Source organism: Nerophis lumbriciformis, linkage group LG04 (assembly GCF_033978685.3).
Source record: "Nerophis lumbriciformis linkage group LG04, RoL_Nlum_v2.1, whole genome shotgun sequence".
In the NCBI taxonomy this organism is placed as follows: domain Eukaryota; kingdom Metazoa; phylum Chordata; class Actinopteri; order Syngnathiformes; family Syngnathidae; genus Nerophis; species Nerophis lumbriciformis.
This window is the reverse complement of record NC_084551.2, coordinates 4,022,501-4,040,000: the sequence shown is the minus strand read 5'-3', so window position 1 is coordinate 4,040,000 and position 17,500 is coordinate 4,022,501. Positions and strand designations below refer to the sequence as shown.

General features: G+C 41.3%; 1 protein-coding gene across 3 annotated transcripts in view; it reads left to right on the top strand.

Annotated features, from left to right (window-relative positions):
• The window catches only part of LOC133594747 (nectin-2), a 547,719-nt gene that overhangs the window by 313,366 nt on the left and 216,853 nt on the right, over positions 1–17,500 (top strand). Inside the window, exon 7 of one of the 3 annotated variants that reach the window (XM_061947614.2) lies at positions 9,771–12,674. The exons of the other annotated variants lie outside the window; for them this stretch is intronic. Coding sequence (XP_061803598.1) covers positions 9,771–10,339 — 569 coding nt within the window. The 3' untranslated portion in view covers positions 10,340–12,674. Of the gene's footprint in view, positions 1–9,770; positions 12,675–17,500 lie in introns of those variants that run through there. 3 annotated transcript variants of the gene reach the window in all.

Below are 17,500 nucleotides of genomic sequence, written 5' to 3'. Positions count from 1 at the left end.
AACGACAAACGCGCTCAGAGGAGATAATGTTTGAAGAGAAGTGACCGGTTTATAAAAAAAATTTGTTTTGAAGGGGAAATTGCAAACTTCCTGTTGATTTTTGCTGAGGGTTGTCAATCTATGAAAAGTAGGTCTAAGTGAGACCTACATAGAGGTTTTTGTTTCATGTCTCTCTGACTTTCCCAGTGGGAGTTACAGGCAGTTTTGTCATTTTTTTTCTTCCGACGAGCAGTTTTTTCTGCGTTTTATTAAAAAAATTTGCGGTAGAGCACAATTTTGAGATTTGGGGTTAGGTTTTTTCATTAAATCACAATTTTAGCCAGTCCTGATGTGTGTGTTCAGTTTGGTGAGTTTTGAAGCATGTTAAGGGGGTCAAATTACAGCTCAAAGAGGCAAAAGTGACTGTTTTTAGTACTTTTTTGTCTTGAAGGGGGAATTGCCAACTTCCTGTTGATTTTTGCCCGAGAATATACTATGATGAAATCTAGGTCTAAGTCACACCTACATAAAGGTTTTTGTTTCATGTCTCTCCGACCTTCCTAGTGGGAGTTACAGGCAGTCTAGTTTGTTTTTTTTGTTGGGGGTGCTAGAGCGCAATTTTGAGTTTTGAGGTTTGTTTTTTTTGATAAAAAGTTTTGCCGTATATTACTGACGTGTGTGTAAAATTTGGTGAGTTTTGAAGTATGTTAAGGGGGTCAAATTACAGCGCAAAGTTGCGGAAGAATAATAATAATAATAAAGAATAAAACGTTACAAATTCAATAGGTCCTTATGTCCCATTGCATAAGGACTCCCAAAGGGATGCCATGCGGGCCCTAATTAGTTAACTTCAATGAACCCAAAAATACCTTAAATAATAATTGTAATAATAAGTGCACTTTTCTTGGTAGAAAAAAAAAGACACATTTTTGCTCAATATGTTAAAAAATATTCTTAAATGAAGTAAATGCTAGTGCCATTATCTTGACATAATGATATGCGCTCGGCATTACATTTCTTCAAACCAGCAAACTTATACTAAAAACTAATTTATTGTTCTTAATGGAAAGGCATACCTGCCAACTACTCCGGTTTTTCCGTAATTAGTACGGTTTTCATCAACCTATTCCGGGTTACGGTTGCAGTGATAAAAAATACGGTTTTTCATTAATTTAAAAACAAATTTTTTTTTTTAAGTTTTATTCACGAAATCGCGTAACAACAATGACAATCGACACTGCTTCCCGTAACTTCCTATCGAGCCATTCCGAATGCCATGCGCGAGGCTATTTATAGCACCGCTGCCAAGCACGAGGCACCTGTTGCCCATTGTTTCCAAACGAGCGAACGATCATGGAATCAGCCGGAGAAAAATCGCAAACGAGTCTTAAACCGAAAAGAAAACTGCAGTCATTCCGTGAAGAATATTCAAAAGCCTATCCGGGAATAATTATCCGTTCCAAAAAGGGTGAAAACTACGCGAATTGCACCTTGTGCAGACAAGATTTTTCGATCGGACACGGAGGAATTAGCGATGTAAAAGACCACGTTGGGACAAAAAAACACAAGTCTAATGCCGTTGCTAGCGATACAAGTGGAAAACTTTGGATTTTAGCCACAAAAAGGTAATGACACCAATGTTATCTATTGGAATTGTTTAGTACTGTTATACTGTTAAAAGTGTTTATACTATTTATGCTTTCAAGTCCAAGTTGAAGAAATCTTGTTAAATGTTGACAGCATAACTACCAAAATACAGAAGTATGTCCTTAATATTTTTGCAGTGCTATTTCTGTTGAAAAGTTCAAATGATTACATTAGAGATGTGATGTGCCACTTTTCAAGTGTCTGATGGCTTCAATTAATTTTCATTCATTTTTCATATTTTGAATTCTTTTGAAAGGCTTACAAAAAAACTACATTTGAATTGTAATTCCATGCTATTGACAGGACTATTAATTTTAATGAAGTTAGCTTACCATGTTTACAGTATGATAATTGTGATAGAAATGTGAATTTTAGGCACAGAATATTTTTTACAATTGAACAAGGCAGTAGATTATACAAGCTTGGACAGAAAGTTAATAATGACACCAATTTTTTTTTTTAATGGAATTGTTTAGTACTGTTTTACCATTTGTTTACTGTAAAAAGTGTTTATACTTTCAATTAACAAATTGAAGTCTTGTGAAAGGTTGACAGGATAACTGGCATTAACTGTCAAAATAATTTCAAACTATTGAAGTTAGTTTACAGAATAAACATGTCAATCAACCCATATGATTTTAGCTGTAATATTTTTGTTTTGAAAAGTCACTGTGACTGATAGAAAAGTGATGGTTTTAGCAACATTTTAACCTGTCTGAATGCTAATAATCATTTTGCGTCGCGGGCCAAACCGCCCCACCAGGACTTTGTCCTGGACCTACCGGGGCCTGCGGCCCCTGGACCCTGGCTACTAGGTTTTTCTGATTTCAAAAGTTGGCAGGTATGAGAAGTGCACTTTTCTTGGTAGAAAAAAAAAGACACATTTTTGCTCAATATGTTAAAAAATATTCTTAAATGAAGTAAATGCTAGTGCCATTATCTCGACATAATGATATGCACTCGGCATGACATTTCTTCAAACCAGCAAACTTATACTAAAAACTAATTTATTGTTCTTAATGGAAAGGCAACAAGGCAACATCTTGTTACTGTCGGGGTCTCTTAGCCGCTCAGGCAAATCATATGGTCTAAAAATGCATTTTTCCATGGATAACATGACATCATCGCGCCAAGTGCGTGCTCTTTCATTCAATTAATGCGCATATATACAGCCCGGCCAAAATGTTTTTAATTGTAATTTTGAAGAATTTATCTGAATGTGCATGAACCTTTTCTGTTCAAAATAGTTTAAATATTAACTGTCAGTTTACTCTACTGTCCCAACTGTACTACTATATGAGTACGTATTTTCTCTTGTTTCATTGAAAAGAAAACAGCAAAGTCCATTTGGCTGTCATCTGTTTTAATTATGAGACACAATTGTGTCAAAGTCAGGATTTTTATTTTTTTCATGCTTGAAATAAGAAATGATGACTTTAAAAAAGTAGTTTTATACTTGTGAGTGTTGATGACACAGCTTTGCAACACTTGATATTCTAGTTTCAAGCATGTTTTACTCAAAATAGGTCATAACATCTCAGCAACAAGCTGTAATATCTTACTGAGATCATTTAGGACCAAAACCCTTAAAACAAGTAAAACACTCTTAACATAAAATCTGCTTAGTGAGAAGAATGATCTTATCAGACAGAAAATAAGCAAATATCACCCTTATTTGAGATATTTAATCTTACTTAGATTTCAGTTTTTGCAATGTACTCAATCCAATGCAAGTACATTGCAAAAAAGGGCTGTCAAAATATAACATAAAAAGACTAGATTTTAGATAGAAAATACTAAAACACAAGTGAAATTATCTGTCCATGGAGCAAGTTAATTTGGTAACACTTTAGGATGGGGAACATATTCTAAGTAACAAAGACTTAATTTAGAGTTTTTGGACACAAAGGGAACATATTCTAAGAACCCTAACCTTATCGCGGGAAGACTAATAAGGAATTAGTAAGTACTTAATAATGACTCATTAAGAGCCAATATGTTACTTGTAGGAGCCTAATAGAGAGCCATATATGAATCCATATTTATTTTATTATTTTGAGTGATTGATGTGTGTATGTCAGTGTGCACCCTTTGCAGGCAGTGAAAAGTTCCCACGCAGATTGGCAGTTGAGCCCCAGCATATACCGTCTTTGACCTCACCTGTCTGTAGACCTCGGCTTTATATAGGCTACCTTTTATTTTGTTTCCCGAGTATTCTGTTCCTTGATTTTTGGAAATAAAATAATCTTCAATCGCGCTGCTGGATCAGTTTGAATTGCACTGCAAAAATACAAAAATTAAGGGTATTTTATTCGAACTAAGCAAAATTATCTGCCAATAGAACAAGAAAATGTGGCTTGTCAAGACTTTCCAAAACAAGTAAAATTAAAGCTGCAAGCAGCATTGGTCGGGCCCGCGTATTTGGCAGGTGCTAGTCCTAACTGTCCCAATACTTTTGTCTACTTTTAGTCTGAAGTGTCCCAAGACTTTTGTCTAGTGTACCTACCTTGTCTGCATTGTGTGGGCACGCTGGTGCTTCCTGCTTTTAAGCAGCCATCTAGAAAAAACAGCAGCAGCATCAGCGCAGCGGTTCTTTGAAGGGTCATAAAATCAAAACCGGAGCAGTTATAAAAACGCTGTTCTATACTTTTATACACAAGGGTTCAATCTCTCTCCTGTGTTACTTTGAAGCCGAAACGACAAACGCGCTCAGAGGAGATAAGTTTTGAAGGAAGGTGACCGGTTTTTACAAAAATTTTGTTTTGAAGGGGTAATAGCAAACTTCCTGTTGGTTTTTGCTGGGGGTTGTCAATCTATGAAATGTAGGTCTGAGTGAGACCTACATAGAGGTTTTTGTTTCATGTCTCTCCGACCTTCCCAGTGGGAGTTACAGGCAGTTTTGTCATATTTTTCTTCCGAGGAGCAGTTTTTTGTGCGTTTTATTCAAAAATTGTGCTAGAGCGCAATTTTGAGATTTGGGGTTAGGTTTTTTTATTAGATCGCAATTTTTGCCCGTCCTGATGTGTGTGTTCAGTTTGGTGAGTTTTGAAGCGTGTTAAGGGGCAGGCAAAAGTGACTGTTTTTAGTACTTTTTTGTCTTGAAGGGGGAATTGCCAACTTCCTGTTGATTTTAGCCCGAGAATGTACTATTATGAAATCTAGATCTGAGTCAGACCTACATAGAGGTTTTTGTTTCATGTCTCTCCTACCTTCCTAGTGGGAGTTACAGGCAGTCTAGTTTTCTTTTTCCTAGGGGGCGCTAGAGCGCAATTTTGAGTTTTGTGGTTCAGTTTTTTAATTAAAAGGCAATTTTCGCAGGTCCTGATGTGTGGGTCAAATATGGTGAGTTTTGAAGCATGTTAAGTGGGTCAAATTACAGCTCAAAGAGGCGGTCGGTATAATAATAATAAAGAATAATAAAACCTTACAAATTCAATAGGTCCTTATGTCCCATTGCATAAGGACTCCCTTTGGGAGTCCTTATGCAATGGGCCATGCGGGCCCTAATAATAAAACCTTACAAATTCAATAGGACCTTATGTCCCATTGCATAAGGACTCCCTTTGGGAGTCCTTATACAATGGGCCATGCGGGCCCTAATTAGCTAACCTCAATGAACACAAAAATACCTTAAAATAAGTATATTCTCACTAATAATAAGTGCACTTTTCTTGGTAGAAAAAAAAGAGACCTTTTTGCTCAATATGTTGAAAAATATTCTTAAATGAAGTAAATGCTAGTGCCATTATCTTGACATAATGATATGCGCTCGGCATCATGATTTTTTTGTTCATGCTTGAAGTAAGAAATTATCACTTTAAAAAAGTAGTTTTATACTTGTGAGTGTTGATGACACAGCTTTGCATCAGTTGATATTCTAGTTTCAAGCATGTTTTACTCAATATAGGTCATGAAATCTCAGCAACAAGCTGTAATTCCTTACTGAGATCATTTAGGACCAAAACCCTTAAAACAAGTAAAACACTCTAACATAAAATCTGCTTAGTGAGAAGAATTATCTTATCAGACAGAAAATAAGCAAATATCACCCTTATTTGAGATATTTAATCTTACTTAGATGTCAGTTTTTGCAGTGTAATGAATGGATAGCGGGAAGTTTTTACTTTTCTTAGCCCAGGGTTGTCCAAAGTGTGGTCCGCTGTTTCTTTTTGTATTAGCCTGTGAACATTCTAAAAATAAAATTAAACAAGAAAATAACAGCAAAATTGAAAAAGAGCAAACGACTAACAGGATTAAAACAATTAACGATAATAGCAGTAGTAGTAATAATGATATGCTTTGTCAGTTATAAAACAAAGGTCACATGCAGGCCATTTTTAAATATATATTTTTATTTATGTTGTGTCAAGAGTATTTACTCGAGTTGGTTTTAGCATGTTTGAAAATAGAAAAAATTGATCCCAAAATAATTTTTTGTGAGGCCTTCTGTGGAAAAAAAGTTTGGACACCCCTCTATTAGCACTGAATATCTTGACAATCACCATTACGAAACAACACATGATATCAAACTTAGCGTATTTCCTCAGATAGTGGCCATCCGTTTTAATATAAGCTGTGTCCTTCGTCGTTCATAACAAATAATTAACTGCTCATAATAATTGATATGCATTGTTAACCAAATCATGCATTTTTCTTTTTTAAATACCAAACTATTTTCTGATATATTGTCCGTCCCTGTGAGTAGACACAGTCTCCCAATTAGGCGCTTGGGGCTTCCATAAAAATGGGACCCATTAAACTCCCTGCTTGGCACTCAGCATCAAGGGTTGGAATTGGGGGTTAAATCACCAAAAATGAGTCCCGAGCGCGGCCACCGCTGCTGCTCACTGCTCCCCTCACCTCCCAGGGGGTGGAACAAGGGGATGGGTCAAATGCAGAGGGTCATTTCACCACACCTAGTGCGTGTGTGACTATCAGTGGTACTTTAACTTTTAAAGGGGAACATTATCACCAGACCTATGTAAGCGTCAATATATATCTTGATGTTGCAGAAAAAAGACCATATATTTTTTTAACCGATTTCCGAACTCTAAATGGGTGAATTTTGGCGAATTAAACGCCTTTCTAATATTCGCTCTCGGAGCGATGACGTCACAACGTGGCGTCACATCGGGAAGCAATCCGCCATTTTCTCAAACACCGAGTCAAATCAGCTCTGTTATTTTCCGTTTTTTTCGACTGTTTTCCGTACCTTGGAGACATCATGCCTCGTCGGTGTGTTGTCGGAGGGTGTAACAACACGAACAGGGACGGATTCAAGTTGCACCAGTGGCCCAAAGATGCGAAAGTGGCAAGAAATTGGACGTTTGTTCCGCACACTTTACCGACGAAAGCTATGCTACGACAGAGATGGCAAGAATGTGTGGATATCCTGCGACACTGAAAGCAGATGCATTTCCAACGATAAAGTCAAAGAAATCTGCCGCCAGACCCCCATTGAATCTGCCGGAGTGTGTGAGCAATTCAGGGACAAAGGACCTCGCTAGCACGGCAAGCAATGGCGGCAGTTTGTTCCCGCAGACGAGCGAGCTAAACCCCCTATCGACCCTAGCTTCCCTGGCCTGCTGACACCAACTCCAAAACTGGACAGATCAGCTTTCAGGAAAAGAGCGCGGATGAGGGTATGTCTACAGAATAATTGATGAAAATTGGGCTGTCTGCACTCACAAAGTGCATGTTGTTGCCAAATGTATTTCATATGCTGTAAACCTAGTTCATAGTTGTTAGTTTCCTTTAATGCCAAACAAACACATACCAATCGTTGGTTAGAAGGCGATCGCCGAATTCGTCCTCGCTTTCTCCCGTGTCGCTGGCTGTCGTGTCGTTTTCGTCGGTTTCGCTTGCATACGGTTCAAACCGATATGGCTCAATAGCTTCAGTTTCTTCTTCAATTTGGTTTTCGCTACCTGCCTCCACACTACAACCATCCGTTTCAATACATTCGTAATCTGTTGAATCGCTTAAGCCGCTGAAATCCGAGTCTGAATCCGAGCTAATGTCGCTATAGCTTGCTGTTCTATCCGCCATGTTTGTTTGTGTTGGCTTCACTATGTGACGTCACAGGAAAATGGACGGGTGTTTATAACGATGGTTAAAATCAGGCACTTTGAAGCTTTTTTTTAGGGATATTGCGTGATGGGTAAAATTTTGAAAAAAACTTCGAAAAATATAAGAAGCCACTGGGAACTGATTTTTAATGGTTTTAACCATTCTGAAATTGTGATAATGTGAAGCGACTGGGATGAGAATCAGCACCTCCAAGTCCGAGTCCATGGTTCTCGCCCGGAAAAGGGTGGAATGCCATCTTCGGGTTGGGGAGGAGACCCTGCCCCAAGTGGAGGAGTTCAAGTACCTCGGAGTCTTGTTCACGAGTGGGGGAAGAGTGGATCGTGAGATCGACAGGCGGATCGGTGCGGTGTCTTCAGTAATGCGGACGCTGTATCGATCCGTTGTGGTGAAGAAGGAGCTGAGCCGGAAGGCAAAGCTCTCAATTTACCGGTCGATCTACGTTCCCATCCTCACCTATGGTCATGAGCTTTGGGTCATGACCGAAAGGACAAGATCACGGGTACAAGCGGCCGAAATGAGTTTCCTCCGCCGGGTGGCGGGTCTCTCCCTTAGAGATAGGGTGAGAAGCTCTGCCATCCGGGGGGAGCTCAAAGTAAAGCCGCTGCTCCTCCACATCGAGGGGAGCCAGATGAGGTGGTTCGGGCATCTGGTCAGGATGCCACCCGATCGCCTCCCTCGGGAGGTGTTTAGGGCACGTCCGACCGGTAGGAGGCCACGGGGAAGACCCAGGACACGTTGGGAAGACTTATGTCTCCCGGCTGGCCTGGGAACGCTTCGGGATCCCCCGGGAGGAGCTGGACGAAGTGGCTGGTGAGAGGGAAGTCTGGGCTTCCCTGCTTAGGCTGCTGCCCCCGCGACCCGACCTCGGATAAGCGGAAGAAGATGGATGGATGGATGGATGGATAATGTTCCCCTTTAACTTTGCATCAGACAACAAAAACAGTTCATTCCTGAGCATAATTGAACTTTTAAATATTTGACATTGCTAACAGCAGCACCCATTGAAACAAATTTCTTAGATTATTGTGTATAAATCAAAGTAGGGAGTCTCACTAAATGTTCCAAAGCTGTTATTTTGGAGAAACTGTATTTTCCCAGTGAATCCACTAGTCTTGACGTGTTTGCTGTGTGCGTCCATTTTTCCAGAGGGATTTAGATTCCCGCGCTGTTTTGGTTCTTTACGTGAGCACATCACCCCTATTTTAGCGTCCCTTCACTGGCTCCCTGTGCGTTATCGAATACATTTTAAACTCCTTTTATTTGTTTTTAAATGTCTAAACAACCTCGCGCCAACCTATCTCTCCGACCTCCTTCAGCCTTACTGCCCCGCCCGATCCTTAAGATCAGCCGATCAGCTGCTGTTGACGGTCCCTGACACAAGGCTGAAGCTTAGAGGTGACAGAGCTTTCGCCGTTGCTGCTCCCAAGCTCTGGAACGACCTACCCCTGAGTGTTAGACAAGCCTCCTCTCTTTCTGTTTTTAAATCTCTCTTAAAAACATACTTTTATTCCATGGCTTTTAACACTGAGTGATATCCATCCTGCAATGGCGCCCCATAATACACCTGCTGTGAACCTGTTTTTATGTTTTTATTTATTCTATTTTATTTATTTATTTTTTATCATGTTCTGTTTGTGTTGTGTTTGCTCGGTACTCGCTTTATCTTTTAACCTGCCCATTGTACGGCACTTTGGCTACCCCTGTGGTACATTTTAAATGTGCTTTATAAATAAAGTTGATTTGATTTGATTTACATTACATCATTCCAGCCACTACATGAAGAAGTAGAGTAGATAGCTACTCTAGTGGACTTGTTTGATGCCTGTTTTAATGGAGTATTGGCAGATTGACCGCAAAATCCATGAAGTCAAAAATTGGTTGACTATGTTTCGGGAGAGTCCCAAATACCTACAAACACCCAACCTTCCTTACCTGGTCCTTCCCTGGTTCTAGTCTCCTTTTTCCCTTCCTATCTTTGTGGCTTTCTCTCGGCACAATTCACACGCTTTTTCTCCCCTGTTTCTCTCCATCCCTTCCTCCTCTCCCTCCTACAGAGCCTTCAGAGAACCCATCCAATGTCGGCGTGGTGGCGGGGGCCGTGATCGGCTCCCTGCTGGCCCTGCTTTTGGTCGCCGCCCTCGTGGCCGTGCTGGTCACTCGTAGCCGCCGGCAGCAGCAGGGCTACCGCACCAACGACCTCAAGACGCGCATTTTCGGCGGCGGCAAGAAGGCCAGCAAGAACGGCACGAGCGGGGGCGGTGTCGGCGGCGGCGTGGGCAACAACAACGGCCCCATCTACGTGTACAACGACGGCTCGTCCCACCAGGGTCTCGGGGAGAAGAACAACCACGGGCCCCTGGGCGTTGGGGGGCGGCCCGAGGGGCTCTCCAGCGCGCCCACCGCCCAGGACATCCTGCTCAGCAGCGAGCTGGACGACGCGGAGAGGAGAAAGTTCGACGAGCTCGAGGAAGAGGAGCGGTACGATCACTTCGCCGGGGGCGCCCCCATCCTGCAGCTGCGCCCGCCCAACGACCAGGACGATATGATCGGAGACTACCTGGATGATGACATGGAGTCCCAGCGGGATGGTTCCGTCATTTCTCGAACTGCTGTTTACGTATAAAGCAGGAAGAGGAGGAGGAGGAGGAGGAGACAAAAGGGAGAAAAAAAAATGTCCTGCGGATTTTTGTGGCTCTGTCGGCTGGAGATGCGAGAATGAAACCACTCTTTATTTTTCAAAAATGTATTTTACGTATACGCTATTATTAATCACAGTGTAGCCCCGGTGGACTGGAGGAGGGTGTTTGTGGTAGGAATCTTGTGAGTGGAGTGTTTGCTGTTTGTTTTTCATACCGGCCCTGTTAAAAACTACAACTGGGAACATTCGAAGTGAAACTATCACATGGACGCTCAGAAAAAATCACAGAGAGGAACCACAGCGTGTGGAGGAGCATTAACGGCATCCTGATACAAGCTACAGAGGGCGTCTCTCGCTTCCTTCCGCGTTCTCTTATCTTCTCCGTTCAAGTCGAGACGGGTTGTCATGCCGATGTTGAGGTCGCCTGTGGGAAACCTTTTTTTTTCCCCCTGAGTTGTGCTGTGGCAAGGGGCGGGGTAGTTGGTAGCTAGTGATGGGTGTGAAAGTGAATTGAAGTATGGCGTCTAACACCCGTTTATTTTCCCCAAGCTCCCAAATCACTGCTGGCATCGTCTGTCACAGTTGCGTTGATACGAATTTTACTAAAATCCTGACATATTTTACTTAGCTAGAGTAGGGATTCATGTTTTTTTCATTTCATTGACATGGCTAAACGAGAAATTTCAGACCGAATAACTCTCAAAGGCTTACCCAACATCTAAAACTGAGCACTTTCCAAACCTTTCTATCATGTTAAAGTAGCAATGATTGTCACACACACACTAGGTGTGGTGAAATTTGTCCTCTGCATTTGACCCTTCCCCTTGTTCACCCCCTAACAAGGGGACGGTACTGCGCCCGGGAATAATTTTTGGTGATTTAACCCCCAATTCCAACCCTTGATGCTGAGTGCCAAGCAGGGAGGTAACGGGTCTCATTTTTATAGTCTTTGGTATGACTCGGCCTGAACTCACAACCTACCGATCTCAGGGCGGACACTCTAACCACTAGGCCACTGAGTAGGTTATTTCCAGTTCTGTATGAGTCTTACCAGAACAAAAAGGGGGTACGGTGAAGTCCACTTGGCAGTTTTTGGAGTTAGTATAAGTCCCATGCGTCTAAAGAAGATGTTCTAAATCAGATTACAATCAGGCATTGAACAGTTTGATGGTTATGTGTGTGGTGTCCAACAATCATCTCAACACAGCACACCACACACTTAACTATTCTGTCCCACCACCAAGGCAGACTCTCGTCCTCCAAGCCCCAAATCTCACGTGAACAAACTCGATCTAACAAAATCGAAGAAGAAACATCGCAACAACCAGAAAACAGGCAATGTATAAGAAGAGGGACTTATGGTGTTTTTGGGACTGTTTTTGAAAGAAAAGACAGACTTTATAATCGACTGGGCAAGCTCGAGGTGTGTACATGCTCACTGCTTTTCTAGCTTCTTGATTAGCTACTTTCCGTACCACGTCACAATTTCCGAAGCCATGACTCGGGTGGCGTTTGCTTTCCCCACGGACGTGATCAGTTTTGGTTGTCGGCACAGACCCGTTTGAGACGGTTATCGTGACAAATTCACTCAACACACCTCAGACCACAGGACAATCTTATGAGACAACTCTATAAGACATTAGATAATCAGGTGTTGGCCATCTTTGATCAGAAGGGGTAAAATTGAGACAAACCGGCCCAATTGTCCTTGCGTGTTCTCCGCTTTTAGGGTATTCTGCTAAACCTTTACAAAAGTTAAAGTACCAATGATTGCCACACACACATTATTGTCTGGGTTTGACCCATCACCCTTGATCACCCCCTGGGAGGTGAGGGGAGCAGCGGGCAGCAGCGGTGGCTGTGCCCGGGAATAATTTTTGGTGATTTAACCCCCAATTCCAACAGTCACTTGTTCTGCCCTGTTGTGTTAAAAGTCCGACAACTGTCTTGATTTTGTGACATCAGAATGTGACAAAAGTCAATCAATCAAAGTTTATTTATATAGCCATTAATCACGAGTGTCTCAAAGGGCTGCACAAGCCACGACGACATCCTCGTCTCAGATCCCACATCAGGGCAAGAAAAAACTCAAAAGTGCCTCCTTTCCCATTGGGTTCTGTATAAAAGGCACATACAGTACCGTATTTTCCGCACCATAAGCCGCCCTGGGTTATAAGCCGCGCCTTCAATGAACAGCATATTTCAAAACTTTGTCCACCTATAAGCCGCCCCGTGTTATAAGCCGCATCTAACTGCGCTAAAGGAATGTCAAAAAACAGTCAGATAGGTCAGTCAAACTTTAATAATATATTAAAAACCAGCGTGATGTGGGCGCGCATGGAGTCGTATATCAACATGGACAGAGCTGCGTGAAAAAAGCCACCCGGCCTCTTCGCGTAAACTTACCTTAACCACTCGCTCATCTTTTCTTCATCCATCCATCCCTTCGAGTTAGCTTTTATGATGACGCCGGCTGGTAAGGTCTCTTTTGGCAAGGTCTTCCTTTTGAATATCACCATGGGTGGAAGTTTCTGGCCATTAGCATGGCAAGCTAGAACCACAGTGAAGGATGACTTCTCATTCCCTGTGGTGCGAATATTCGCCGTACGTGCTCCCGTTGTATCCACAGTGCGGTTCACAGGAATATCAAAAGTCAGTGGAACCTCGTCCATGTTGATAATGCTCTCTGGCCGGATCTTTTTTTCAGCTATCTTGTTTTTACAATATGCACGGAAAGTAGCCAGCTTTTCTTGAAAGTCTTTAGGCAGTTGCTGTGAAATAGTAGTCCGTGTGCGGATGGAGAGATTGCGTCTTTTCATGAACCGGAAACCTGTCGCTTAGTAGGAGCCATTTTGTGGTCTTTACAGATGTAAACACACAAAGGAAATGAAACGTAATATCCGCGCGCTTCTTCTTCTTCTTCTACGCGGGCGGGTGGTTGCTTACAGTAGAAGAAGAAGCGCTTCCTCTTCTATGGGGGCGGGTGCTTACCTTGGCGGTTGCTTGCGTAGAAGAAGAAGCACTTCCTCTTCTACGGGGAAAAAAGATGGCGGCTGTTTACCGTAGTTGCGAGACCGAAACTTTATGAAAATGAATCTTAATATTAATCCATATATAAAGCGCACCGGGTTATAAGCCGCACTGTCAGCTTTTGAGTAAATTTGTGGTTTTTAGGTGCGGCTAATAGTGCGGAAAATACGGTACATGCATTTGCCTTTGTCCTCCACTCTAACTCACATTTGACTTGTAACTAAAATGTGTCCAGCTCATTGCCCCTTTCCCACAGCCTGTAAAACTACCACCATACTTGCCAACCCTCACAGTTTTCCCGGGAAAGTCCCGAATTTCAGTGCCCCTCCCGAAAATCTCCCGGGGCAAGCATTCTCACGAATTTCTCCCGATTTCCACCCGGTCAACAATATTGGGGGCGTGCCTTTAGCGTCCTCTCTCACCTGAAACCTTCACCCTTTAACAGCCGCATACTGTCCTCAGTCACGTCCGCTTTTCCTCCATATAAACAGCGTGCCTGCCCAGTCACATAACATCTATGGCTTTTGGAACTCAGTGCACACACAACAACCTATCTGGATTCGATAAGAGATTCGATACGGAATCGGTTCGATAAGAGGAGTCGCTAATGACATCGACATCGATAATTTCTTAACGAACATCATCCCTATCCTTCTTTTATTTATTTATTATATATATATATATATATATATATATATATATATATATATATATATATATAACTAAATACATACTTGAATTTCAGTGAATTACAGCCATATATATATATATATATATATATATATATATATATATATATATATATATATATATATATATATATATATAAATGATAAATGGGTTATTCTTGTATAGTGCTTTTCTACCTTCAAGGTACTCAAAGCGCTTTGACAGTATTTCCACATTCACCCATTCACACACACATTCACACACTGATGGCGGGAGCTGCCATGCAAGGCGCTAACCAGCAGCCATCAGGAGCAAGGGGTGAAGTGTCTTGCCCAAGGACACAACGGACGTGACTAAGATGGTAGAAGGTGGGGATTGAACCCTAGTAACCAGTAACCCTCCGATTGCTGGCACGGCCACTCTACCAACTTCGCCACGCCGTGTGTATATATATATATATATATATATATATATATATATATGGCTGTAATTCACTGAATTTCAAGTATTTCTTTATATATATATATGTATTTCTTTATATATATATATGTATATATATATATATATATATTGTTGCGTTTTGGACCAGTTGTTCCTCCCAGGGAATTCAAGTCACAATTCGCTCCCAAGTTCTTTCCGACACTTCAAGCTGAGTTGAAAAACCACCAGAGACAGAATAGGTATTTTGTTGTATATTCTCAAAGCTTTGCCAATATACATTGATTGAGACCAGTCTAACCATAGAACATTCTATTGCGCCTCTCAAAATGGTCTGTCCTCCCAACGCCAAAAACCCCTTCTTTCCTTCCCCCTCCCTAGCCATAACACAAGCACAACGTCTCCCTAGCCATAATACATTCCAAAGAACTCAAGGTTAACACGCACAGTTTGCTTGCTGACAGAGCATCAAGAGAAGAAATGATAAAACACGAGCTGTTTTCAAATATGACAAAGAAATGGAAGAAGTACAACTTAAATTCGGATATATGTAAATATCTGCCTCCGACAATATATATATATATATATATAAGAAATACTTGAATTTCAGTGAATTACAGCCATATATATATATATATATATATATATACTGTATTTTCCGCACCATAAGGCGCCCTGGGTTAAAAGCCGCGCCTTCAATGAACGGCATATTTCAAAACTTTGTCCACCTATAAGCCGCCCCGTGTTGTAAGCCGCATCTAACTGCGCTAAAGGAATGTCAAAAAAACAGTCAGATAGGTCAGTCAAACTTTAATAATATATTAAAAACCAGCGTTCTAACAACTCTGTTCACTCCCAAAATGTACGCAAATGTGCAATCACAAACACACGTATATCAACATGGACAGAGCTGCGTGAAAAAAGCCACCCGGCCTCTTTGCGTAAACTTCCCTTAACCACTCGCTCATCTTTTCTTCATCCATCCATCCCTTCGAGTTAGCTTTTATGATGACGCCGGCTGGAAAGGTCTCTTTTGGCAAGGTCTTCCTTTTGAATATCACCATGGGTGGAAGTTTCTGGCCATTAGCATGGCAAGCTAGAACCACAGTGAAGGATGACTTCTCATTCCCTGTGGTGTGAATATTCACCGTACGTGCTCCCGTTGTATCCAGTGCGGTTCACAGGAATATCAGTTGCTGTGAAATAGTACCGGTAATCCGTGTGCGGATGGAGAGATTGCGTCTTTTCATGAACCGGATCCCTGACGCTTAGTAGGAGCCATTTTGTGGTCTTTACAGATGTAAACACACAAAGGAAATGAAACGTACGGTGATATCCGCGCGCTTTTTCTTCTTCTACGCGGGCGGGTGGTTGCTTACAGTAGAAGAAGAAGCGCTTCCTGTTCTATGGGGGCGGGTGCTTACCTTGGCGGTGGCTTGCGTAGAAGAAGAAGCGCTTCCTGTTCTACCGGGAAAAAAGATGGCGGCTGTTTACCGAAGTTGCGAGATCGAAACTTTATGAAAATGAATCGTAATATTAATCCATATATAAAGCGCACCGGGTTAAAAGCCGCACTGTCAGCTTTTGAGTAAATTTGTGGTTTTTAGGTGCGGCTAATAGTGCGGAAAATACGGTAGCTGTAATTCACTGAAATTCAAGTATTTCTTATATATATATACATATATAAAGAAATACTTGAATTTCAGTGAATTACAGCTATATATATACTGTGTGTATATATATATATGTGTATATATATATATATATATATATATATATATATATATATATATATATATATATATATATATATATATATATATATATATGTGTATATATATATATGTGTATATATATATGTATGTATGTATATATATATGTGTGTATATATATATATATATATATATATATATATATATATATATATATATACATATATATATATATATATATATATGTATGTGTGGGGAAAAAAAATCACAAGACTATTTCATCTCTACAGGCCTGTTTCATGAGGGGGGTACCCTCAATCGTCAGGAGATTTTAATGGGAGCATTCGCATACCATGGTTTATATAGGGCACAGAGTGGGTGGGTACAGGCTGGCCTATGGGCGTGGTGATTGGTTCATGTGTTACCTAGGAGGTGTTTCCGTCTATGGCGGCATGTTGTTACAATTTCGCTGCGCTTGTTGAGGGATGACAGGTCTGGACGGTAGATAATAAACAGCTTCTCTTTCAAGCATAGGTTGCATCTTTTATTACCACTATTGTAAGGTGTGCTGGATGCAAGAATTTGCCATGTTATTGAATATTCAACATTATTGTCTTTGCATCCAGCACACCTTACAATAGTGGTAATAAAAGATGCAACCTATGCTTGAAAGAGAAACTGTTTATTATCTACCGTCCAGACCTGTCATCCCTCAACAAGCGCTGCGAAATTGTAACAACATGCCGCCATAGACGGAAACACCTCCTAGGTAACACATGAACCAATCACCACGCCCTAGGCCAGTCTGTACCCACCCACTCTGTGCCCTATATAAACCATGGTATGCGAATGCTCCCATTAAAATCTCCTGACGATTGAGGGTACCTCCCTCATGAAACAGGCCTGTAGAGATGAAATAGTCTTGTGATTTTTTTTTTCCTCACACATACATATATTGCGCTCTACTACGGTATCGAGCACTATTTTTTGGATAACCTTATTAAGACATATATATATATATATATATATATATATATATATATATATATATATATATATGTATACATCCCCCCCCCCCAGCGGGCAGTTTGAATATCTCCCTAATTCTGAGGTCTCAAGGTTGGCAAGTATGACTACGACACCAAGATGAAATGGCGCTAAAGTACTCGAATGGCGGTCCAACAAAGCCAGGATGACCACTGAACGCGTCCTGCTAATCTGTGACCCGACTTTTAACGTCTCCCAGCCTGTCGTGTTGAAAGCAATGTCACGGTCCACAAAGTTTTTGCGCGCGTCA